Genomic DNA, 26,210 nt, shown 5'->3' with positions numbered 1-26,210 from the left:
TGGGCAAGGTTCAAAGCTTATGTACACTGGACTCCGTGCGCGCCCCGGAACGGACTTGGTGGCCCGAGGCGAGGTCCGTCCTTGGGGCCGTGGCCGGAGGATGGCAGTGGCGGCTTTCCCACCAAGCAGCCGTCACAACCGCTTCACGCGCCAATAGCGGAAATTGCGTGCGCGCAAGGCATGGGCGAGGCAGACAAAACGCCAGTGAAATTGTGCTGTCAAGTTGCAGTGTCGAAGAAACCCCGCAGGGTTGGTCAAGAGACAGCTGTTAGTTTCGTTAGTTTCATATCCAAATAGTCCGCACAGCGTGACCAACACTACTTAGTTTCCGCGAAACAGTACTGAGTTTCCGCAAGGAAACATCGTTTTCCAACTGCGACTCGATCTGGTGCGCGCCAAATGAATACTTCTGTCGTCGAGCCGCCATGCATGCGATGTGCTTGAGAGAAGCCTCCAGGCTGGTCTCCATAACCGTCTGAGCAATCAACTGAAGCGCCCTTCCTGAGTAGGTCGCAGTCTCGTGTCCCGTTTTTGAGCAGGCGGTTTCCTGTGCCTTGCTTTCTGCTCCTCGCTTTGTGCGCCTCGTTTTTGGAAAACCTCATTGCCTGGGCACTGCAGTTGTAGCTTCAAAAATGGCGCCAACTAATGTTGCGCTGTTTGGTGAGCGAGCGCGTGACGTTTCAGCACAGTTTGTAATGCCGAGCGCTTGCGTAAATTAAATGTGGTCTTTCGCTAAACTTGCGTTCCTGTTTTACGTGCATTATTATTACTACCAGATCACAGCTCTCTATAGTGTGCACTACCGATGTTTTGTGCCTTATGTTTGCTTCGCGTTGAGAAATATTGTCATGCACTATTGCTTTCAGATGCTAGTAAGTTTGGCTGCTTATATGTTGTACCTTTCGTTCAACTCGACACACACACTCCCAAAAGCAAACCTGCTGTAGTTCGCCAAGATGTACATTCCATATACCAAGAAAGCATCGGTAAGGGTTGATCGGTTGGTTGTGTTGTTGGACCAGGCGGTGTTAGTCTGGCAAGATGTGCGGGTAATTGCTCCGCCCTAGCGCCACCCAATGAGTCAATAATTATGGTCACTTCGCCACGAGTCCGCCAGTTCCGTCTCGCGAGGGAAAGCATCGGGAACTAAACAAAACTAAGGGAAATTCCGAGCACAACTGTGCGACTGAAAGGGACCGCTGCGCGGGCGAAAGCGGAGGTGTTCTTTTCTGGCAGCTGTTTGAGTCGGTAACTGACTTGCGGGATTCGGCACACGTAGGCGGTTTCGCGTTCCACTGGACTTTCGTAAATCGGTGAGCGCATTCCCCGCCCCTAAAAGCCGCTAAGAAGGCCGCGTGGTGGTACCACGATGTTGTGCTTCAGTGCCGACTATCGCAGCGCGTGCTTCTACTACGAAAACACCCCCGCGTTTCTTCTGCACGCGGATTTCTGCCCTCCGATGTGTCCGTATCGCGGTTCGGTTTCGAATTGATCTGCCGCCCCCGTTCGTCTGTATGTTATCGTGGCGGCTGTGGAAATATTTGAGTGAGGTTGACTCTTCGCGCACTTTAGCATTGTTTTGAAATTCTGAATTGAATCGTTGCCATTTTTGTAATTGTTTTTCATTTGGACACGCACGTTTGGTTAATTGCACGCTTCCCGCGTACTTGTCAACACGCTCTGTGCGATTCTGTCTTCGCTCTGAAGAGTAGTGAAGAGCCGAAAGAATTCGCCAAGTGCAACGTGTTCTTCCATTCCACTGGTTTCGTTTGGAGGGAGCGCAAAATTTCTCCCGGCGGCTGCTGAGGCATGCTGCTTCTGCGTACACGATATGGCCGGCTTGATTGCCGGCTGCGGTTGCTGCACTAGTTTTTTAAACAGAAAGCGTTTTATTCCGGGATACACAAAGATTTTGATGACGTCATATCTGTCACGGAAATGACGCCAGTACAATGAAGCAAGCGGCCTGTAAAGGGTGCACCCCTGCACACAGGGTCTTCTTGCGGGGAAGCAACCTTTTAGTACTAAAGAGTACGTTGCAAGTACTTGCGGTTGTTCGTTTTAGAGTTTGATATTTTAACATGAAAGTGTTTTATGCCGGGATACACAAAGATTTCACTGACGTCATATCCGTCACGGAAATGACGCCAGTACACCTTTGCCGAAGCTACCCGCCAGCAGGACGTCGCTCGCCAAGCTTACCCACAAGACAGCCTCCGACCCGCAAATCATGCTCAGATGCAGATTTCGCTGCACATTTCACTTACGTGTTATACCGATTGCTATGACAGAGGAATCAACCACAGTTTTTTTTTGTTATGGTAGTGAAATATTATAATATATATATATATATATATATATATATATATATATATATATAATATTATGCTAGTGAAAAGCGTAGGTGTGTGTGCGGGAACACAAAGAACAAATAAGGATTAACAACCGTGCCGATTTTACGCAAACTGCATTTAAATTAGCAAGTTAATTCAGGATGGAGCGCCAAGAAAGGGGCGCGCGACGTCCAAAAAGGGACTGCCCACAGTTATGTCATCGGGGCAGATAGCCTGTGCGTCGCTTCGCTACTGGGCATGATGTCGGAGATTATGTCCACGCCTGCGGCGGCTGTTTTGGCAGATGGGGGCTCAAACAGCGCCCGTGTGTCAAGACTGCGGCGCACGTGACACGGCGGGCCTCAGAGCCCATATGTGCAGTTTTGGCGCCCCGATTCATGGTGAAATCCGCCGCTATGCCATAGCTAATCTCTCTGCCATGGGAGCATCGTTTTCTGTCGACCAAGGTTGTAGTGACGTCAAAAATTCCTAATCTCTTTAAAGCAAAGCTGCATGTTATCTTTATCGTCTCTCCTTTACGGGGTGGGGATAATGGGGAGCCTAAGTAAATTAATCACCGCTGTCCCCTCCGCTACCGCGTGCCTCGTAGCCTGTAGTTTTTGAAGCAAGGTTTTATGCGCGCAGAATGTAATGAATGCTTTTGGAACCAAATTCCCACGCTAAAACAAAAAAAATGATTACTAAATTTCGCTTCCAAGTTGAAAGTTCTGGCGTTGGCGAGCGGCTTTTCAGTCAGTTAACCTGCCGGCCAAACAGGTTATTCTTATAGGCGTTTTCGCATATTGAGAGTGTTCTCTGGCGTTATTATATTGAGAGGTGGCGTCGGGCAGTTCGGGTGACGCGCACATTGTCTTCAGTGTTTGGTGGCAAGGTTGGGCGTCAACTTGGAAAGAGCGTTCCACTAGGCTGATCTGACGTTTGACCCATCGTTTATTGGCGGTGAGCGCGAACACAGGCGGCGCTGCGAAGCGCGCCTCCGTGACGTCGGCTTAGGGATTCTCGCATTTGTCGTCTGCTTCTCTCAGGCTCGCTCTCCCTGCTGTTTCTTTGCGCTCAGTCAATTGACGTCTGATGCTTGTCCGCACCAGAATTGGCGTGCGGGTAACTTTTTATCATAGTAATAGCAGAGTCCGTCAATGAAAAGCATTGACGGACTCTGGTAATAGGCTTAAAATCGCATACTAGCTCCTGGTGTCAATTAAAGTATAGTTTTGGATACCGCTACGGAAGAAACATTGCCGGCGTCGCCCCATTCCTTGCGAAGCCGGTCCTGTCCGGAGCGCGAAGAGTCGGAGCTAGGCGTTAGCTTCTCAATTAAGCAATCTTTCGAACAAAAGAAACAGTCAGCTGCTAATAACCGACAACAGCGAAAATGGAAGCCCAAAACAAATTCTAGGCCTTGAAGGCTGTTGGCTTTAGCAAAAGGCATTACGATTCCGGATGATCATTCCTCGTAACAATATGTAAGGTAAAACAGTTTTTGCAACCATGCCGAATGCTCGAACGTGTTGTGTCACATCACTTTACGTTGTCAAAGCATGAAAGTTTGCCGACATGCACTATGGGCTGCAAAAACTGTAGGTTGAGTTCCAAATAACCCACTGTGTATACAGGCGCGTGCTGATTTTATACCAGGCATCTAACCAGTATGTACGTTTATTGAGCAAAACGAGTCACGTCTACGTTAAATATACAGTAACACTATGTTTGTTCAGACCTGGAGGGATATTTCGGTACATTTTCCACAACCATATCTTCCCGATATTCGGATATGCGTTATAGGAAAACTGCACTCAAGAGGAGGAGGAGTAGGAGGAGGAGGAAAAAACTTTATTTAACAATTAAATCGAGCTGGTTAGTGGGCTCGGTCCTCAGTCCAGGACAAGAGAGTAAAAATAATTTCCTTCAATTCATAGAACGCCATCCCGAGTAGAATAGGATTTGTTCTTTGCGCCTGGAAGGGTTGGAAAACAATAAAGAGCTACTTGGAATCATTATTCCTCGGTTTCTATTCTTGTAATATATGCAGGTATACTATTTATTGCGTTAGTTAGCGAGTATATCATGCCTTCAACACCGTAATCATGTCACCATTGTTCGGGTTGAGAGTCAGTTCGTTATGATAACGATATGATTACAATAGAAATGCGGAGCACAAAAGCCGCTTTCGAGTACTGTGAACAACGTTGTTTAGGGCGCGATCGCGTTGGCGTAGCACAAACCTTCTCATTGTATTTGCATGTGAATAAACAAAGCACGCTTTAAGCGCCTTCTTGCACGCAGCCGTAATGAAGGTCAATTTGTGAAGAAGGGAATGTATGCCATACAACATGAAGGAAATATCCACACGATCTTTGTGAGCCTCCCAAACATCCCAAAACCTCCTAATAAGAGATTTGTGACGGCGCAGAAAAATTAATGCGTTGGGCAGAAAAAAAAGCAAGAAACATTAATCTGATACAAAACAACAACAACGAAAGAAATAGAAGAAAGCCGCTTTATTTCCTGCTGTGCGATGCGCGTGTAGGGGCCGCTGCTTGGTACGTAGCATTAGACTGTTGAGTCTTCATAAGAGCATCTAAAAAATACTGCAGGGAAGCCTACGCATTTTGAATACTTATCGAGGAGCTCTGATCGCTGATCCTCGCGAATAAGCTAGAAAGGACGAGTTACACACGATCTTCTGGCCGATGCTCTGAAGAAAGTTGTTCTCTATCTCCTCGTGTGTTGCAAACTTGGGGGGATACAGCTTGATATTATTCAGATGCGTCTGAAGCTTGCAAAATAACTGAGTCACTAGAAATACTCTTTTGAACGCACTACAGCAACAAAGCGGGCGATTTCTAGCACAGGCACTGCTACCCCTCACAAGCGGAGTGTTGCAGACGACAGCGGCGCGAGTCCCTAAGCCGACGTCATAGCCAGGGGGCGCCACTCAAACATCTCACCGCCAATAAGGCGGGAATGGGGCCTAGCTGTCTCGCGCATGGATGAATCCGTGGTCTTGCTTCTATAGTGCGAACGGGCTAGCCGAACCGACGCGTGTTTCCGTCTCCAAAACGCCGTAACGCCAAAACTTCCGGTGACGTCACACAAAAATAAAAAACAAAAAACAAATACGCAGAAGCCGTCTATGCATTAAGTAGTAATAAGGATAATCATAAAAAGTAAAAATATTGCTGCGCGTGTAAGCATTTGCATCGAAACGTTTTACGCATTAACGAAAGTGGGGCGGATGCGCCACGAGCGCCTACTAGGGGTAGAAAGCACCCGCAAAAAAAAAAAAAAAAGAAACAATGGCGTTTTCTGATGTGTGCGATTTGTCCACGAAGTTTGTGTAGGAACTGTTACGAATGTAGTGCATCATAAGGCTCTAAAGTCGTCTGCGCCGTGTGTGTCTTGCCAAGTCGTCATTTGTACGTGAGGAAGTCGTGGTGGGCTGTTTTCACTCGGATCGTCGTCACCTATCTCCTGCCGAGAACGTCCTGGCTTCATTTGTTGCTGGTGTGTTGTGTGTCTGTAGCAGTTATCAAAAAAATAATAATAATAAACAGCGGGCGAGCGCGATCATCGTACAGGAGGCGACGGCGCGCTGCTTGTGTTTACATTCTCGAGTGACAATGGTTGTGATCGCATTGTTTTTCAGCAGTATGCCAAGCTTTTCACATGGACCATTTCAGTGCGGTTGCTTGCCCCGAGGCCCGTCGCCGAAGCTGTAATTAGCGATGTTTTTATTGAGGGTATTTACTAATTAAAAGTGAGCGGTAGCGGTATGGTAAAAATGCACACAGACTGCCTTCACTGGGAGTTGTGAGCCGGGAACGCTGTTTGGCGTTCCGCCTGGACGGAACGATATAAGCAAGGGCTTTCTCGAAATCGAAGTTCACGAACAAAAACACAGCCTCCGAAAAAGTTGTAGTTCTGGGTATTGTATTTCTGAAATGCAAGGGCGGAAAGTACATTGCACGATTTCTTTCTCAGCCCGCTAACAAACGGTGATATAATCGCAGGAATAATATTGGAATAATACTGCAGCATCTGAGTTGGGACCATTTTTGCAGGGGCCGTGCTCACATTTCTCGAAATTTCTATTTCCCCAGAACGCGTATGTGACAAAATTGGAAGGTTAGCAGCAAAAGTAGATAAAGAGAGCGTTAAAATTAAACTGCACCTGTTGACTGTCATTCGCGAACGGTTTTGTTTATTGTCTGTACCATCTAACAGTGGTTCAGAGACCAGAGTCACGTCACTTTGTTGGTTCAGTGTAGGGTATGGGGCATCTCATAGCACCATTCCCTAGTAGGCTGCATTGCAGGTGCTTAAAATATAAATTATAGCCTACATCTGAGAATGTAATTCCCAAAGCCTGTGTCACCGAAATCATGCAGGTGCAATTGACAAAACTTTTTTCACTTATTCTCTACAGCTCCAATGCCACTATCTACCACCAGCTCAGCTCCAATTTCTAAAATTTCAGTAACTGGCGACAGTGCCAGTGTTTCAGTAAACTACATATGTACTTTATTGCCGCTTTCCAGTTTTCGCTACAATTTGCGTAGACTTTTTGTCCTATTAATTGCAATTTTTGAGGTGAAGATGTGAGCTAGCAGTCCCTTTTTCTTATATTGATTTGATCAATCGTGTGGGGACACAAACCAAAAAAAAAATTGCACTTTCCAGCCACCTCATTGCATAGAGGTGATTTCCTGTACAAGCTGGGTCAACTTTTCAAGTGTAGTCACACACCAGGAGCATCTTCTAGTGGTAACAAGGGCCGAGCACCAGGCTTGTACCTATTTTCTCAAGAGGTGCCCGGCACCACCAAGGCACACGAATGCACATGGCGACTTCCACAGCTACGCTGCACACTCTACTCAGTATCCGCCTGTGGTAGGACATGCCGCCAGACTCTTCCTCCCATCGGCAATGCGGTGTTGTAGAAGGCCAGAAGAAGGCCCCACCAGATTGACAAAGGTCGGAAGCCCCTCGCACGGGTAAAGGCAGCTTTCCAGGCGTGAGTTATCCTTTCAAAGGTCCGCACTTGACCAGGGACACCTGTACCCATTAAAGAAACCAGTGGGTGCCCGGCGGTGTGCAGATTCGAACCCAGTACTTCCCCCATATGAGGCGAGTGCAGTACCTCTGAGCCATCGCTGATGAGGCATAGCCACATTACGTTTCTGCAGTGCACTGCAGAAAAGTTGTGTCCACGTAATCCAGGAACACATTGACCGCCAGACTCATAGGGTTTTCTGCAGAGGGTTTTCTGACACCAGTGCTTAAGGTGGTTGCAGACTGCCTCCGTATCAAGTTTAAAAGGCAAAACGAAAGTGCAGATGCCCGATGAAAACAAGGTGAAAGTGATGCCGTATCTTCATAAGCCGTCGCACAACATAAAGAAAATTATTTCATGGCGCAGTGTTCGAGTAGTGTTTTCCGCACCATGAAAGCTGTCCAGGCTGTGCACGCACATTGAAAACGCCAATACTGGGAGAGCTGGCAAAGGTCATGGTGGAGGTGTGGGTCCTATACAAAAATTACACTTGTGTTTGTGAGAAGCACCAACTTCACAGTCTCTGGCATGTTCTCTCACCGCGGCTTCATGGCTGTAAACAAGAGGTGCGCTTGAGAAGCAGCGGCTTTACAGCCCGAGGGCCTCACATGAATCCATTCCAGTGTACTACGTAAGTCTGCAATTCTTGCCGTAGCCTTCTAGTCAGAAGCAACAGCCCACCTCTGCAAAGGAGCAACATTAGCACCTCGAAGGACTGACATCAAACCATTGCAACCTGCTGGGCAACTGGTTCCTATTCTTACTGCAGCTGTACAGCCAGAATATTCTTGAAATGCAGCAACATGAAGCACTTAGGTCCTGAAATATTCTGATATGCCGCATCATTTTCTATTCTTACCGCAGCTGCATAAACAGATGCAACTGTGCATGCTTGAAAATCAGTGACACAGCACTCTGAAGCCCCTCCAACTCGTCATAGTTGCTAGAACAATAACAACTTCCAAGTGTATGGAAGAGGTGTTGAATCTAAACAAACTTTATATTTATGGGAAGTCTCTGAAAAAATTGTCCCACTTGGTAGAATAATGGCTCTATCGTTGTAAGGGGATGCTGGACACCTGACTGTTTGCCAATACACTTTGTAAACTCCTTTGGAAAAATTTATACTCTACTGTTAAACTGCACAAGCACCAAAATGTAATCATGAAACTCCAGCCATCACTATGAAGCACAATTTCAAAAGCACATTTTTATTGCTCACGAAGGTCATTCTACAAACTCTGAAGAAAAATAAAGGAAAGATAAATTGCTGGGTTCATTCCTCAGAAATGCACTGCACAATTCCAAAATAACTTTAATAGCTGACAACACTTCAGACAGAATCCAACACTGCCAACAAAATAACGGCAATTTGAGATCAGTACACCCTTAGTCGGCCCCTTTGATGCCACCTTCATTAGCAACGGGAACAACGAACCAGCAGCGTAGCAGGCATAATAAAACACTGCGTGTATGTGGATTTTTAAAATCAGTTTATCAAAAACACATCAAGTAATGCCACGGGGCCACATACTTTCAGATTTCTGCAATGACGGGGTCCAAATCCAGCAATGTCTTTGGTTCCTTTTTCATAACTTGTAAAGAATACTACTGTAGTGCCCTATGTAGTGGCGCTGCCATCCCGTACTCCGGAAACACAGCCGCGTGTGGAAATTGCGGCGCACAAAACTGACAACTGTCTACCTCCGTAGCCAGCGGTTGAACCTGCTTCACGTGTGGCCACCTCGAGGTCACTTTCAACAGTACTGTCGAAGTTTGCGTCGCGGGCGTGGAAGACGCCCGGCCTGAGTCGCCGAAATTGTTCCAGAGGAAGACGCTGAGAGTCATGAACATTCTTACTGTTCACACTGATAATTAGGCGTACGGGTGTCTACTTTTATGTCGGCGTTCAACCTGTTTCTCTGGCATCACCCCGGCGCATCATAAAATTTTTAGTGGACACTGGCTCAGCTGTATCGATAATGAAAGAACAAAGCTTTCAAAACCTATTCAGAGACCAAGTTGAGCTGAAGAAATCGCAACCAACATTACTGGATTTTTCACGTCGAAAAATTCCTGTGCGTGGACAGTTCCCTGCCCTCACTGTGCACAAATCGGAAACAGCTGTAGTGACCTTCCACATTACCAAAGGTGGAACAACACTTCTGGGTATTGATGCCGTACAAGCTTTTGGTCTCCAGATTGTGGGCACAGAATTACACTGCCTTACTATGGCCAAACATTGACACAAACCAAGTAAAACGTTGACACAAGGCCCCAAAATGCATCCACAGCACTCAAACAAGTTGTCACCGCCCACCACGAAACCACGCGAGTCTGAAGAAATAGTCTCTGGTGACGTCTGTACATCAAGATGAACTGAGACAAGCGACAGTGGAGGATAACACTCTCCGAGAAGTTTCCCATTACGTGCAGACATCGTGGCCGCCCCGCAAGAATCGGGCACCTAAGCTGACTCCATACTATGAAGTCCAAAAGGAGTTGACAGCAGTTGATGGCATGCTCTTCCGTACTAAGCGCATCGTAGTTCCTGTCAAACTCACAGCGACTTTTGTCCAGCTGGTTCACAAATCCCACCCTCGTATCGTGAAAACCAAACAATGCCTATGAGAGAAGTATGATGGCCAGGGTTAGGCAAACATGATGAAACAGCTATCCGCAGTTCCATTTGTCAGCACGCGGAAAAAAGTGCCAAGATCTCACCCACACCACTTCAGCCAATTCCTCTTCCTGACAAACCTTGAGACAAGATAGCTATTGACGTTGTTGCTCCTTTTCAGCCTGCACCTGGAGACTACCGATTTGCCATTTCAGTAGTTGATTATTTTTCAAAATGGCCAGAAGTGGCTTTTTGCACTGACGTTACCACTCACACGGTGACGAAGTTGCTTCTAGCACTCTTCGTACGTGAGGGTTACCCTACTGAAATAGTGTCTGTTCACGGTCGACTTCACATCAAGGGAATTTGAGTCCTTCCTTGAAGACCGTGGAATCAACCACATCTTTTCTGCCGTGTACAACCCACAGGCAAGTGATCTCGTTGAGATTTGATCGTGTACTGAAGTCATACATTCAACTGGCTCTGCTGGAGCAGCGTCCAGTGAAGGAAACTGTGACTGAGTACTTGGGAGTATACAGAGCCACCCCTCGCAGCACCACCGGTCTCTCCCCGGCCGTTCTTCTACATGGCCGACACATGAGAACTTCTTTGGACGTCATTGGTCAGCTAACAGCTAACTTCAGCACAAATCCTTCACGGGAGATGAGTCCACTCGGAAAAAGAGTCGCAGAGTGTGAACGAAAAAGTAAGGCATACGCTGAACAACAGCGAGCTGCAAGAGTCCCCAAGTTCCAAGTTGGCACCTACATACGAGTGAAGAAATCAGTTCCTAGACCAGTTCCTGGCTCCAAGTTATGGACCACTATTAAAGATCCTCAAAAAAATTGGCCGCTGGTCCTTCTATCTGGAAGACGGTAGAACTTGGAACGCTTCACAGCTATCAGCGGTACCAAAAGAGGCATCACCAGGGCAAGAAACTAAGGACCACCCTTGCACGTACAACATGCCCCCGTTGACGGACTACCAAAGTAGAGCTGCACCATTGAAGACTTGGATCACTGCACCTGGGGGTCCGCCACAAACACAATCGGCGAGTTCATCCGCAGATCAACTTGAGTCTTCACGCGCTGTACCACCGCACACAAACGGTGACCGTATTGGTGACTTGTTCAGACAGGACTGTCTAGTCTAATGATTGTTTGTTCCCCGGGAGGGAAAGATGTAGTGGCCCGCAGAAGCACCAGGTGCCGCCATATTATCCGTCGATGCCAACATGTGGTATCACCTCTGTAATATGCGTACGCGCGCGCGCGCGCGCACACACACACACACGATGTGCAGTGCAGTGTATCTGTACAGCCGACATAACTACTTATGCTTACGAACAACCATAGTCCATAGCAGTCATGAAACACTCTATATAACGCCAGCGCATTTGATTACCTGAACAATATTCGCGCTCATTCATACTGCTTTGTTTGTAAGATACGCAGCCTCAGACGATTGTGTACAGGATAAAAACGCATCGTTGCTCCGATTGTACTACCACCCAGAGCAACCTGCGAAACCACTCCGTAAAGGATACCTTCCGTTGTCAGTAGAGTGAACTAGAATGTGAGTTGTAACACCAGCTACGTAGGCCTCACGTTTAACGTCGGGTGAGCCCATGTTCACAGCCCGAAAAAGAACCCTTGTAGCTTGTAACAACTGCTGTCGTAGAACAGAGCCACTCAAATTCCATCAGGGAGATTTTACACACACACACAACACACCAGCAACAAATGAAGCCAGGACGTTCTCGGCAGGAGATAGGTGACGACGCTCCGAGTAAAAACAGCCCACCACGACTTCCTCACGTACAAATGACGACTTGGCAAGACACACACGGCGCAGACGACTTTAGAGCCTTATGATGCACTACATTCGTAACAGTTCCTACACAAACTTCGTGGACAAATCGCACACATCAGAAAACGCCATTGTTTCTTTTTTTTTTTTTTTGCGGGTGCTTTCTACCCCTAGTAGGCGCTCGTGGCGCATCCGCCCCACTTTCGTTAATGCGTAAAACGTTTCGATGCAAATGCTTACACGCGCAGCAATATTTTTACTTTTTATGATTATCCTTATTACTACTTAATGCATAGACGGCTTCTGCGTATTTGTTTTTTGTTTTTTATTTTTGTGTGACGTCACCGGAAGTTTTGGTGTTACAGCGTTTTGGAGACGGAAACACGCCGAACCGACAGTTTTAGCTTCACTGCGGGGTGCGCGTGAACGTGCGCCCAACGAAAGGCATGGAGCGAGCGATCGTGACAGTGAAGGTGGAATCACGTGCGGCGCTTTTCTGCAAGCGGTTCTCGCGCGTCGGTGGCGCATTGATTTGACTCGCGTGCATGCATGGCTGCGTTTTCGGTAGTGGCACGATCTGGCAGAGCCTGATCTCGTCGCGACAGCGGCGGAACTTGGGCGGCGCTTCCGCCAATGAGAGACAGTTGAGCAACAGTCACGTGACACTAACGCCTTCCGGTTTTGGGGAGGGGGAGGCGAAGGAAACAACAAACAAAATAACAACCCTGCCACGACGCTGCCCAACTAGCGTTATTGGTAGAGATACAACGTTTATAGCCCTAATGGTTTCTGCGGTGTTCTACTATTATACTCAGTAGTCCACCGCACAAAAATCGTGGTAATCCGTCAAAGCTCCCCAGTGGCGTCGTTCGGCGGTTTGCGTCCGTCGAAGTCGGCGCAGGCGTTAGCCGCGCATATCGCTGGAGCGATATGCGCTGTTTGCGGTTCACCCTTCACGTGGTTCAGCCGTCATAGGACACTAAAGTGTGACAATAAGTCCACCTGTATCGCTAGATTACGGTGCCGTGAATATGCCGTTTGCGGCATCAGCACTTTAACAACGGAAAATGCTGGAAGCGTGGAAACCGGCCACCGACGTCTCAACAACATTTGTCGCGCTGGGATTTATAAATATAACGTCACGAATCGTGAATTGCGAAGCTGGATGAGTGATTTGATTGATTGTAGGGTTTAACGCGCCGACGCAGCGCAGGCGATGAGGCGCGCCGTAGTGGAGGGCTCCGGATTAATTTTGACCACCTGGGGATCTTTAACGTGCGCCGAAATCTCGTACACACGGGCGTTTTTGCTTTTCGCCTCCATCAGAAAAGTGGCCGCCGCGGCCGGGAATCGAACCCGCGACCTCGTGCTCAGCAGCGCAACGCCTTAGCCACTGAGCCACCGCGGCGGGTGAAGCTGGATGAGTGGAGTACGCGTATGTGGTAAATGTGCTCAACACACATTTATTAAAAAGTCTCAAATTCCGCTAGTAGATATATTATTAGGTTGTAGGCGGCCGATGAGGCGGTGTGGCCGAGCCCACGTTTATTGAGGTTGCGCTGGCCGTGCCATGGTCAGGACGAGGCGAGTAGAACCGGGGTGCCGTTCCAGACCGGGTGCCGAGTGCTGAGTGTCTTCCGTGCCAGCTGGCCCATCTGCTGATGATGATGGTGGCGCTGAAGAAGATGATGATGGTGGTGCTGCAAGGTATATAGAAGCCTCACCACTACAGGGCGCGTTTTCCTGTCTTGATTTCTGTCGGATGTTCTTTTCTTTTTTTGCATTGGTGTGCAAGTGCATGAAGAGATTTATGCAGGCGAACGCGAGAGCTGTCGATCCTCTTAGTGCCAGCGTAAATCGTATATTCGTCATCCAGCGGGAAAAAGATTAGCGCAGCGGACTGCGGCACCAGGCTGGCCTGTTGAGAGGTTTTTCTCACGCTTTGTTTGCTCGCTCGGCGCTGGCTTGCACGTGCTCTAGTGACGAGAAAGTTGGAGCAAAACGGGAGGGTGAGGTTTCAGCGTTATTCTCAACAAGCAAAACACCGTTGTTTCGTCCTGAAACAAGATCCCAAAGAAGTACACGAAAGGCGTCAGCTTTCAGTTAAAACAATGTTACACGGCCCTTTCACGGGCATCGGTTTTTGCTTTCTGCGCCCTCCCTTCGCGCTGCTTGCTTATCGCTCTTTCGCTAGGGCTGCTTATCGTGCTGAGGCTGAAGGGCGTGGTCGGCGCTCTCTAAGGCGTCTGTTTGCGTTCCCGGGCACGTCAAGAAGCTGCCAGCGGTTTCCTTGTGTGGAGTAGTATTGTGTGAGCGATTAAAGGGACCAACTAGACCGCGCTGCAAAACACGCTGCATTTTATTCTTTGAATCAAATCCGAAGCGTGGCTTCAGCGGAGAGTTACTAGGGCGTTTAAGTTCTGCCCACTCCGGCCTTGTAGGGGACGATGCGGCACGGGCCGCGGCCCGAGAACCTCGCACCCGGGTGTTCCCCCCCCCCCCCCCCCCCCCCTTCAAAGCAAGGAGCCACGAGAGGCCCGGACTACGAAACTACCAACCCTGTTCCAGTAGATTACACCAACAGCTCACTTTTAGCGCTTTGTTCCCACACGAGAAGAACATGCCCGCCTCCGCATCACACCCCATCCAGCTATCACGTGTACATCTATCAGCCTCCAGTGGCAGCTACACGTTCCTCACATGAGAGTCGAGAGCAACACTCCAGTGGACGCAGGCAGATCCTTGGTGCTTGAACACCTGGAGAGCCGCCCTTACCCGAACCACCTTCAAATTTTTACGGATGACTCAGTCAATCGGCACAGCGGGGCCAGAGCACCGGCGTATCTCATTCAAGCTGCGTAGGTTTCCTGGGCTGCATGACTGGATCATGTAGTGGCCTCTATCGAAACCGAGTGCATTTTCATCGCGGCTGCTTTAAGGAAACTTAAGTCATACAAGCCGCAGGAAGTTGTAATCCTGACTGATTCGAAAGCAGCACTACAACTTTTGCAGCGTGGGATCCCCACGAAAAGGGGCTGTGAGTGTTCCTTACGGCTTGTGCGAGACTCGGCAGCTAGGGTGTTAATGTGCGGTTTCGATGGATTCCGTCTCACGTTGGCGTCAAGGGCAGCGAGACCGCTGATCAGATGGCACGGAATGCACTGGCATTTGCACCGACTGTTAAAATTTCCGCTGATCACCGGAACAACTTCAGGCGGGCAGTAGTCGACAATTTCAAGCACTTGGGTGATCCCCATCATTGGCCTTGCGTCGCAAAGGGACTTCCAAGATTGGAAGCAACTTTGCTGTGCCGCATCCGAGCGGGCTCAGCGAAGACCATAGCTTGGCTCGCACAATCGCCTCTTGTGTTCGTCATGCGTAGTGCTAGGGGAAGTGCACCACTACATAATGTGTTGCCCAGACCACGCTGCAGAGCGGAGGGCACTGCTCTCAGCGTTGCGAAAGTTGGCAGCCCCTCACAGCACTCTAGGCTACACCGTCTTCCCAAAGGGGCATTGGATGCTGAGTAGGGAGGTGTCATGCCTTCGTCTTAGCTTCCTCCGGGAGACGAGACTGGTGGATTCATGGTGAAGTGGCAATATTATTTACTCATTAGGCGGCGCTCGGGCGGAGCAAACGGTGCTGCTGTGACGAGTCGCGGGGGCGACCTCCGTTGTTCTTAAGTTGTACCCGGATATAGGTGGTATTCAGTGAGGGGAGTGTCACAATACGGACAGTTGTGGGGGAACCCGGGACCGTCGTCTGGATATATCTGCTCATGTAACCTTCCTTTTTTACAAGAGCCAATAAACTTCTTCTTCTCCATAAAAAAAAAAGATGTGCCGGCAATTAAGAAGTTTATTGGCTCTTGTAAAAGAGGGAGGTTACATGAGCAGATATATCCAGACGACGGTCCCATAGGTGACGCTGCACCGGGACTCGTGGTATATTGTTACATAGAAAAAATATAGTGAATGCAGCCAAAGACAAATTCAATAGTATCAAATCTCAGAGTTACACTTCTAGAGCTAAAGTAATAACAGAGTAATACGATTGCTCAATTGTACAATAGTTCACATCCAGAAAACAACCACCGCCACCACCAGACTTCAAACGGAAACCTTTACAACCGCGCAATCCTATCTCACACCGCCCCGTCCATCTTCCCCCATAACTGTCCGTATTGTGACACTACCCTCACTGCGTGCCACCTATACTCGGGTACAACTTAAGAACAACGGAGGTCGCCCCCGTGACTCGTCACAGCTGCACAGTTTATTCCCCCGCGTGGCGCAAATAGTGCCTCAATGCGAGTATTTTAAACGTGACTCGAGTCGTTTCCATAATTTTTCGGTCTTGATGTGGTTATAAAGTACTGCAGCGACAAAAAAGAAACTCGGAGAGAAAAAGTAGACGATGCCACGCATTAACAGCAATCTCCTTTCAAAACGCCCGCGCGCGTTGACGTCCAGGTCCGTCGCTTCGGCGGGGTGATACACCACACGAACTATTGCCGTTCTTAACTTGTACCCTAATATAGTCTACCCATGCCCCCAACACCCCATTCCCATGCCCCCCCCCCCCCCCCTTCCCATGAGCAATTGGAGTCGGCTTTGAGCAGCTCAGCACCGCAGCGACAGGCCCTGGTGCCAGCGAACCTTGGATTCAGCACATTCCCGCTGTCTCCTGGGCTTTGGGGGCTTTAAATGGCGCGCTGAACACCACAATCGACTAATGCTTTGTGCGTCACATTTTCGCCGCACAAGGAAACGATATTCAAAAAACGCCCGAGGCGGGCAAGCAAAGCGTCCGTCGTGCACGCCATTTCAGCGCTGTCTGGAGTGCCTTCAGCGGGGTGCGCCTCTCATAGACTAGCTGTAGTTTGGGTATACGTGGAGCCCGACTGGATTTGCTCGGCAGTGGGAATTAAACTGGTGCCCATTTTACGCCACCGCAGGCAGAGCTCTTCCTGGCTAACTGTTTCCCCCATTTTTCCTCTTGCAGAGGTGCGTTTTCAATTGTGCGACGATGCGTCCAGAAGTCTACGGGGCTCGAGTTCGCTGCCAAGATAATCAACACCAAGAAGCTGTCGTCGAGAGGTGAGCTGTTGTTTACCCATCCGCACGCGAGGGCTTTGAAGCGACGACAACGGCGCTTGCTTATGCCGATATCGCTGTACAGCTCCGTGCCTCAACTTATGCTGCTCGAGAGGGCCAGACGAGCCAAGACGGCGCATGGATTCCTGAAATAAGGAACTGCCGTGCGCCTAATGCTCAGTAAAAAAAAAGGCAGCATCTTTACTCCGTGGATGATGACGAGGGGTGCGGAGTACGGGGACTCGAAATGACATCCAAGTTGCGCCGCGAGTGACATCCGATTTACGCCCCGACCGTCATTCGATTTGAGCCGTGAGTTGCACCTTGATTATTCCCTAAATGAAACTGCAACTCACCGCTCAAATCGAATTCCGCTTGATTTTCGCTTGATGGTGGTGTGCGCACGGATGGACGCGGACGGACATTGGGAGAACCTAAGGTTCTCCGCACCGTCACAGGCGAGGGAGTAAGCCGTTTGACTCTCGGGTACTAACTCACGGTCGTGGGAAAGACGACTGACACTAACTCTCTGGTCTACCAGACACAGGCTCGAATCCTGCCGGTGCCTGTGATTTTTTGCGATTGTAAATGCCATGCGCACGGACGCGGACGGACATTGTGCGGTCCTAAGGTACTCCGCACCTAAAAAAAGAGTTTCGTCTCCCTCTCTGTCCGCAGCCGTATACCGACGCACTGCTTCGCTGGCGCGCCCCACCGTGCCGTCGTTTCCGAAACACGTTGTGTTTTTTGTACGGAACGCTGTGTTCCGCCGCGCTCGCCTTGTGCTGAATCGTCCGTCGTCTCAGATTCACACTCGCGAAGAGCATGCTGACCGGCATGCTCGCTGGTTACTGATTCGGGTCTCGCCTTCGCGTCCCGCGCGTGCTACAATTAGTATGGACGTCCTTTCAGCGCTTCCTTTCCACATAAAACGTTCTTGCTTGTCCGGCTTTCGCGTGCCGCGCCGTGGACCAACCAACCACGCCGAAACCTCCTTGGGCCACTTCTCCGAGTTGTGTGCGTGTTGCGTGCGTTCCGTTGACCAGCGACCTTGAAAGAGTCAACCATGATTGGCTGACGGCCTGAACGATGATTGGTCAGCGATCTCAACGCTAGGCAGGCCGAAGCACCTACAGTCGTAAAAATCGGCCCGGTACATTCATTACTGTCGAGACTGAAATTCAAGTGATTTGTCGTTTTAGCATGAAAAAAGAAATGCTTCACGAATGGCATAGCGAATTTTGAACGTTTCACAGGTGCTTAGCAATTCGCCAGTTTTTACTCTGCAGAACCGCATTCGCCTTTCTCTCGCTCCCCCACTTTTTGTTTTTCTGCAGCTGTAGTCGTTTTCGTTCAATTTCGAATTACGCGGATGTCAAGGTGTTTTATCGCACCTCTATTGAAAGCGTTATTGAGGGCAATCGCGGCGCTGAAACACGGAGAACGCCTTTGTGATGCAAATCAGAGCGCCCCGAGACGTCATTGTTCCCTCGGTCCCGCCGAGACACTATATAAGCGCCAGCTCGCCAGGCTTTCCCGCGAAGCTGCGGACGGCCGTAATATCCGGATGTGACAGACGCCCACGGCTTGGAGGGGGCAGATACGAGGCGGCACGGGAAGTTTATTTCTTTCACAGTCCACTTGCTGCCTATGCGGCTGCCCTAAGCCTGGTTGACAGGAACCCGCTTTTAGCTTTGTTCAGGAGCGCAAAGCCCGCTCTTTAGGGTTTTCTGCTGCTGCCGAACAAGGATTTGGCTCAGTGAAAAATAATACCGCCGTTTCTTCATTTGACCTTTTCTCTTCGGTCGTTTAGTACGCCCCCTTAGTATGCAGAGTGTTCAGCGAACGTATTGGGGCGCTCGCAACGTGGCGGGAAGTTACGGGTGTGTACCGCTGAGTCCTAGCTCTACGGAGTGGCGCGGAGACCGAATTTTAGCGGAGTCGGGCCCGATTTCGTTTGTGTTTGCGATGAGCTCTGCGCGGCAGAGGTGCCGCCTTACACAGCTGCGAATACCACCTGCGCCATGCGTGGTCCGTGAAGTGGCGCAGGCAGATCCTGCTACAGCCTGTCACCGCAGTGTAACTAATGGCACAACGGTGCACGCACGGGAAAAAAACACTACGGTGAAGGTGATAATGGCACCGTGAATCGCCATCCGCGCAGCTAATGAAAGCGGCCATCAAATGTACGCCGTGGTGGTAAGCCTGAACGTCTTTAGGCGGCCATATCAGCCAGCTGTTCCGAATGTTTTGGAGCCGCCACCATAGGCGCGCGTTTCTTTGTGCGTCACGCCCTGCCCACGTGGCATGGATGCTGCGCTCGTCATTTTCGACCCGATACCGAAACAGCCGCCGACACGGAATCTTGGGCGGCATGAGTGCAGAAACGCGCCTTACGGCTATGCGTTCTTCATCGCGGCACTGTTTGATCTGGCCGTCGCTCCACGGCATACCAGGTGGAGTATCGGGGCTTTAAGGGATTTTCCCGCACCGAGAAGGATTTGCGAGCGCTATTCGATTTCGCAGACGGCCTAGGCCCGGATTAGCGGTTTCCCTTATGACCAGCGTTGTTTTTGGCTATCATTTTGCGCACGGACTGACCACCGATGCAGCAAATAATAGTCAATGAGCGCTCAGCTGGCTGTTATAGTTTCGCCGTGAACATTTTTTTGTTACGGGAACAACCTCACTGGGACCTAGGTCGCGGGTTCGATTCCCGTCCGCGGCGGCCGCTTTTCTGATGGAGGCGAGAAGCAAAAACGCCCGTGTGCACGAGATTTCGGCGCACGTTAAAGATTCCCAGGTGGTCAAAATTAATCCGGAGCCCTCCACTACGGCGCGCCTCATCGTCTGTGTTGCGTCGGCGCGTTAAACACCACAATCAATCAATCTCACTGGGACCTGTTCTCGTAGCGGCGTTTCGCGCGAACCGGTTATACCCTAGTTACACGTCAACAGAGGGCGGCCGCAGTGCCGGTGAAGTTCCAGCGGGAAGCTGCGAACGGTGGCGTCACGCATGATAGAGGTTGCGGAACGATCAGTATTCGTGGAACGCCCAGTTGTTCAACTTGTTGAACATTGCGACTCTCAGCTTCTTAAAAGGGACACTGAAGGGTGGAAATTTCCAGCGAAGGGAAGAAGCCGGCTGTTCTCTGCGCGTGCTCCGCCAGGGCTTTGCCCTGGAAACTGTTTGCGCTCACTGCGCAGGATAGGAGGCAGCGTGCCTTGCAGGTGCATCATGCGCTGTGGTCTCCGGTGCCTCTCTTCCTAGCGCGCATTCTGGGGACGTTGTAGGGGGGGGGCTCTGTGCTGCCACGATTATTCTTCACTGTTGGCTTTTACCATCGCGGCACATGCACCCCACCCCACCCCACCCCTGCCCTCTCCTTAAACCAGGCGGCCACTGTGCCCACCGCGTGCATCCGTGTCGCCAGCCACGCGTCTCATGGGCAAGGCTAACCGCAACTAACGGAGCCGCGCTCGTTGTGGATTAGATCGAGTAAACACCAGGATGGCATAGTGTAGCTACGGAGTCACAGGCGGTGTCACTCTTGCGTACCGTTATTTCAGTTCCGTCCTTGCGCTGTGCAAACCACAAGTTTCAGCGCGGTAACGAATTGGGCTAGTTGGTTTTGCATTGTTCGACAGCGCTGTGGGGTACAGGGAACACAAAGCGAAATCATTAACATTACGCAGATGCGTTTTTATCGTAGCATAAATGACAAAACGCGTTGACGAAGAAGCTTGTCCACGAGTAGCAAACGTCTGCACAGCAGATTCATTCCTTCAAGTATGGAGAGTAAAGCGCTATTACGGGAATCTATTCTGGCAATTCGCTTTTGTTGTGGTATTAGATCAAAGTGGGATCGCCCTTTTAATGCGCAGATGTTATGTTTGAATGGAAACTTTCACATTTTTTTTAATGCTTGTAACACCCTCCTCCCTCTACTCTGCACGAACTCCTCCGAATGGTGTTTTCTTAATAGGGAAGAATAAAGGTTTGGCTGGAATTCCTTATTGGGGACTTGTCATATAGGGCGTACAGCACTTATAGTTGCATCGTCTTCGTCGCGCTTTTTTTTTAGGCAATCGGGCGTAGTTGACCGGGCTGTGCGGTTTAAACAGCCGAGGTGTGGGTTGTAGGTGTAGGTTGCTTTAGGTGTGGGTTGCTTTGGTTTTCTTGTTGTTGTTGTTGTTGTTGTCGTCGTCGTCGTCGTCGTCGTCATCATCATCATCATTATCATTATCATCATCATCATCTTCATAATCTTTATTTGTATGTGCCCGCCAACAGCCAATGGCCTTAAGCGGGGCGCACAGGATGAAACACAAAATTTAAAGCAAACACAAACAATATGCAGCCTGAAACGAGAGAAAATAAATTAAGGAGAAAGAAAAATGCGATCAGTACACTTGAGTCAAAGCAAGTTTAAGCAAATGCAAATTGTTGTTAAAAATATCAAGGTGACTTGCCTTTTCATTGTACAGTCTAAACAATCTTTGCATAGGAGCACAAGTACAACTGATTCGAAATAAAAGAAAGTCATGGAAAGACTTACAGAGAACTCTCATCTCAATTGATGATGTAAGGTCTTCGCAATCATTGGTGCTGTGTAAGGACTTAAACAACAAAAAAAGCAAATCCGCGTCGAGCCTCGTTTGAGACAATTTAGCCAATTGCAATTTCTCCAACATGTTTTCATACCGATAGCAAACTCGGCGATCGAAATGCCTGTCGTATACAATTCTAATAAAACGTTCTTGTACATTTTCAAGCTTAGCGCTACTTGTTATGACCAACCTGTTCCAAACAACAGACACAAAATGAAGTTTTGGGATCACCATAGTTAAGAACAATCGTACAAAACACAAAGAATTAAAAAAATTGTCTCGTAATTCGCGACACAATTCCCAGGAGGCTGTAGGCTTTGTTCACGACAGAATCAACATGCGAACGAAAATGCAGTTGTGAATCTACAACAATGCCAAGATCACGACTTTCTTTAACCCTTTTGAGCACTGTTTCATTTAGTGTGTAATCATGTAGCACAGCAAGACATTTTCCTAGTGAAAGTCATTACATAAGTTTTGTTGACATTAATCAACAGCTTATTTTCAGCACACCAATTAACTATATTTAAGATGTCAGACTGAAGTAGGGCGCAGTCATTATGCGTGCTAATTTCTCGAAACAATTTGATATCTGCATACAAAAGGGTGCGGGAATTTCCGACACAGCATATAATATCGTTAATAAATGCATTAAACAAGAGAGGGCCCAAAATAAGTTGTGTTTGGCGCCGCTCGCGACAGCGAGAGCAAGAACGTTTTTGTTTTTGTTCTGCTTTCATCTCGCCTTTTTTCGTCGCTATTTTTAATTCAAATTGCGCCTTCTTTAACTTTTTTTTGTTGAGTTAATTACATGAGGGTGTCCGAACTTGCATAAGTGGGCTTAACCGTTGCACACAGGGCGCTTGTAGAGGACGCTTCATTGAATTTCTTCAATTTATTGCGGAAAAGCCTGTTTACAATTTCATGACGATGATGATGATGCTGATGATTGCTATTGGTTTTCCCTTTGTAGCGGGGTGATGGCATGTCATCTTACCAAACAGGACTAATATACCTATGTTTTCCACTCTTGGTTCCATACTAGCGCTGTTTAAGGCAGGCACAAAAAACTTATTAGGCACAAAATACTTCATTTTTTCCTGTTACAGGTGATAACTGTCCTAGGCAATATTCCCCTCTGCTTTTCGTCTACCTGCATTAAAATCTTCTTTTCGTAGCCTCGAAAGCCTTGAAGTTAACTTCCTCTGTGCTACCCGTAAATCCTAGGGCTTCTGGAAGCCGGATATTTCACTCATGTAGATTTCGATGGATACCTTCGCATTCTAACACTATGTGCCGCATAGTTTCTGTTTCTTTTCCGCAGACCACGCATACCCCATCATTTTGTGAATAGTTCCCCACAAAGCTCTTAGTTCGCAAGCAACCTGCTCTAGCCTCAAAAAGGAAAGCACTGCCCTGGGAATTATCGTAGAAATTTTCCTTTCTGATGTCCAATTTCTTAGCCCTGTACGTCTCTAACGACGTTTTAACCCCCATTTTTTTCTCTCCATTTATTCTTTTCTATCTGCCTTGCCTCTTTTTTGGTTACCTTGACTGTTTTGGATTCTCCACTGTACTTTCCGTATTTCATCGTTAGCCTTCTAGTCTTCCTTAACCACTGCGTGTCCACGCTTTTCAAGTATAGGTACCTAAAAACCGTAGCTGCCCACCTACGTTGATCCATTTCTCTCAACCTCATCTCAAAACATATTTTGCTCTGCGCTTCTCGAACTTCAAACGACGCCCATCCCATATCTCCCTGCACTGCTTCGTTAGTTGTTTTTCCATGCGCGCGTAAGGCCAAACGGTCTACCGTTCTCTCGTTCACTTCAAGGCCTGATAGAACGTCTGATTTTAAGCAGAGTACAGCATTCGCAAATGTAAGACCCGGAATCATTACTCCTTTCCACATTCCTCTCACTACTTCATATTTGTTATAACCCCGCAGAGCTCTGATTCATTATAGCTGCGTTTCGCTTTCCCTTACCCTTAAGTTGCTCCTCGTGAGTTCTTAATAGGCTTTCAAAGCAAATTTTACTGCATTACACAGAACCCGTGCAGGAAAGCCAACTTTACAACGACCAAACCTCTGTTTATCGGGCTCATACGTTATACACTGTACACAAATTTATTGCTGGGAACATGTTTCTCAGGGGCATAAGAGTAAGTCATATGTCGAAATATGAAGACCCGAGAACCTTTTATTTTTATTTTTAAATTTGTCGTGTGTGTGTGTGTGTGAGTGTAGCGCTTCGTACAGTTAGAGCAGAACCGGGACTTGTGACACTACGCGCGTGCACTATAGGTCACACAGGCCATGAGAAAAAAGTGTGTGCATGTAGTAGCGAAAAAAATCTGCTTATTAAGTAATATTGCCCTCACGACGCCGTCGGGGTGGCGCGTTGTCGCGTTGTCATTTGTCCACCTTCGCGTTCGTGCGCATCCCGCGGTTCAGTTTCGTCGTTGAACATACGTTACGGCAGTGATGATACTCCGTCAAATCCCACGGGCTTGTCTTTGGAAAAAGAGCAACTTCAAGATCTGCCACTAGAGCTTCGAACCCCAAAAACGTATACACTGGGTGCCGCACGTGGCCGCGCTATTCATGTGTACATTCGCCCTTCCCACCTGTAAGAGCGAAGGGAATCGGCATGATTTATTTCTCACCCCGAAACAACAAAAACCCTTCAACCGACGCTCCGTAACGTACTTTTGCCATCGTACTTTGAAAGAGCTTTAGTACAGTGACCTTAGCCGTCCCAATCAGCGCTAGGGACACTGCGGCCACTCAGGAAAGAATCAGCTAAGAGACTGTTCGAAAAGGAATCATTGTGTAATGACACTCGAGCAGTTGAACAAAATCGTCGCCTGATTGGTGAGGGCTGGCTCGTCAGATACGGCGCGAAGTTATCAACGTTTCAGTTGCCCTGAGTGGGACGGGAAATTGATCAGCTGAAAGCCGGTACAAGGAAAACAGACTGGAAACGGATCGTATGCGGGTAAAAAAAAATTGCAGCAAGTTTGAGAGGCGCGTGTGCATCAGTTTTCGTGCAGTTGGCACATGCTTTATTTTGTCGTATTGGCTCCTACCTATTATTTCAGCTAAACAAGATGGCGCGGAAATGCAGCGCGATGACTGCAGGCGTCGGCCGTCAGCGAAAAAGCGCGAACGTTGGGCGCTCTGTTAGCCAATGGCAGGAGGACTCCGTTGAAGTTGAGGCAAATCGAATGAGCCTGCAGCGGGCGCTCGGTGCGCGCAGGCAAGCGGCGCGAATGAAAGCCGCCTCGTAGCGGGCGAAAGCAGCGAGCTCGTGTGTTTGCCGATCTGCGTGCTCTCCCGGGCAACAAAGTAAACACGTGGCGAAACTGCCTGTGACCTGGCGCAAGGGCCCGCGCGTATGCATTGAAGCAGTGTTGCGTGGAGGCTCTCGCCAAGCTCGCTCATTCTCCGATGAGCGCGGGGTGAAACTGGCTGCACTCGGCCGGTGCTCGTCGGAAAACTCTGCGCCGCTGATTGTCGCGAACGGGCTCGATACAGCACCCGCGTGTCACGCCGAACATGTCTTCGTTCACCCCGGCCGTCCTTTCTGCGTCAGGCTCGAAACGGCGCCGCCATGTTCCCCCTCATCCCGTCATGCTAAGGGAAGAAAGAGATCCCGAAGGAAGATGTCGCTGCTAACATAGCCGCTGGTGGCGTACTGAAGCCGGTGCTTGGTCTCAGGCTTCAGCCGAATGTTCAAAAGATATAATAAGCTCACCCAAAATAATAAAACAATAGTACAGTTTACGCGACCAGCCTGAGCACTTTTTTTATGTTAAAAGCGGTGGCTGCTTTTCTTTACCGGGTGGCGAACCCATGGTCGTACGGGTGTTTCTGTTCTCCACTGTCTCCTGCTGCACTGGGTCGGCTGCGATTCGCATTTCAGTGCATACCCGTTCTAAGGGTGACTGACTGCTTGCCGATTTTGTGCTCTGGCCTACACAGTTTCCTTGAATGTCGCGTAAAATTTGCGTTTATTCAAACATACTGGGGATGCAAACATTCTAAGTGGACAGCCTCAACTTTGTTCCGATTAGTTGCTGTGCTGAGGTTGGGGCAAATATAGTTTTCCATAATGGTGAACAACAGTACAAAAAGCATAGCTACGAAGGAAGCAGAAGGGTGGAAGCTCTCTCTGCTGGTTTGCACAGTGCATCAACAGCAATGTTGTTTCTCCTCGCTACGCCCACCTTTCCGTCAGTATACTAAGCGCGCATAGCCTTGAAATCGCGGCTGTTTCATAAATACTTAGTGCAGTGGAATCTCGATAAACTGGACCTGGAGGGGCCATAAACATCCGTTTCGTTCGTTAGGAGTCCCGTTTACTGAGAATACAAACTGTTTAAGCTCTTGCAGCCGCATTTTTTATCCGGTGTCATCCATAGCAGCTAAATTACGGAGAATAATTTGCGAATTTTCATCTTGGTCGAAAAAAATTGATGTTTCCGATGCCATTCAGTTTGTTTAATTAAAGCCAGTGCACTAAAATATAAACCGCATAAGAACACCTGCTGCTAATGTAAAACGCGCTAAATATAATTTTAACGGTGCATAGTTCTTCGATTTGTCGCTGTATGTGTCACTAAAGGACATAGCCCCGTATCGATGCTCTTCCCGAGATCATCTC

At 48.8% G+C, this 26,210-nt stretch overlaps 1 protein-coding gene across 1 annotated transcript in view; it reads left to right on the top strand.

Moving 5' to 3' along the window:
- Camkii (Calcium/calmodulin-dependent protein kinase II) overlaps positions 1-26,210 on the top strand; it is a gene marked incomplete in the record, with an annotated part of 218,706 nt that overhangs the window by 27,858 nt on the left and 164,638 nt on the right. Inside the window, 1 exon segment of the mRNA XM_077686096.1 lies at positions 16,841-16,935. Within this exon segment, the coding sequence (XP_077542222.1) occupies positions 16,841-16,935 (95 nt within the window).

Source organism: Haemaphysalis longicornis, unplaced genomic scaffold (assembly GCF_048455015.1).
Source record: "Haemaphysalis longicornis isolate Haplotype H1 unplaced genomic scaffold, Haemaphysalis longicornis Haplotype H1 scaffold_1, whole genome shotgun sequence".
NCBI classification, from domain to species: domain Eukaryota; kingdom Metazoa; phylum Arthropoda; class Arachnida; order Ixodida; family Ixodidae; genus Haemaphysalis; species Haemaphysalis longicornis.
This window is presented reverse-complemented; position numbering and strand designations above follow the sequence as displayed.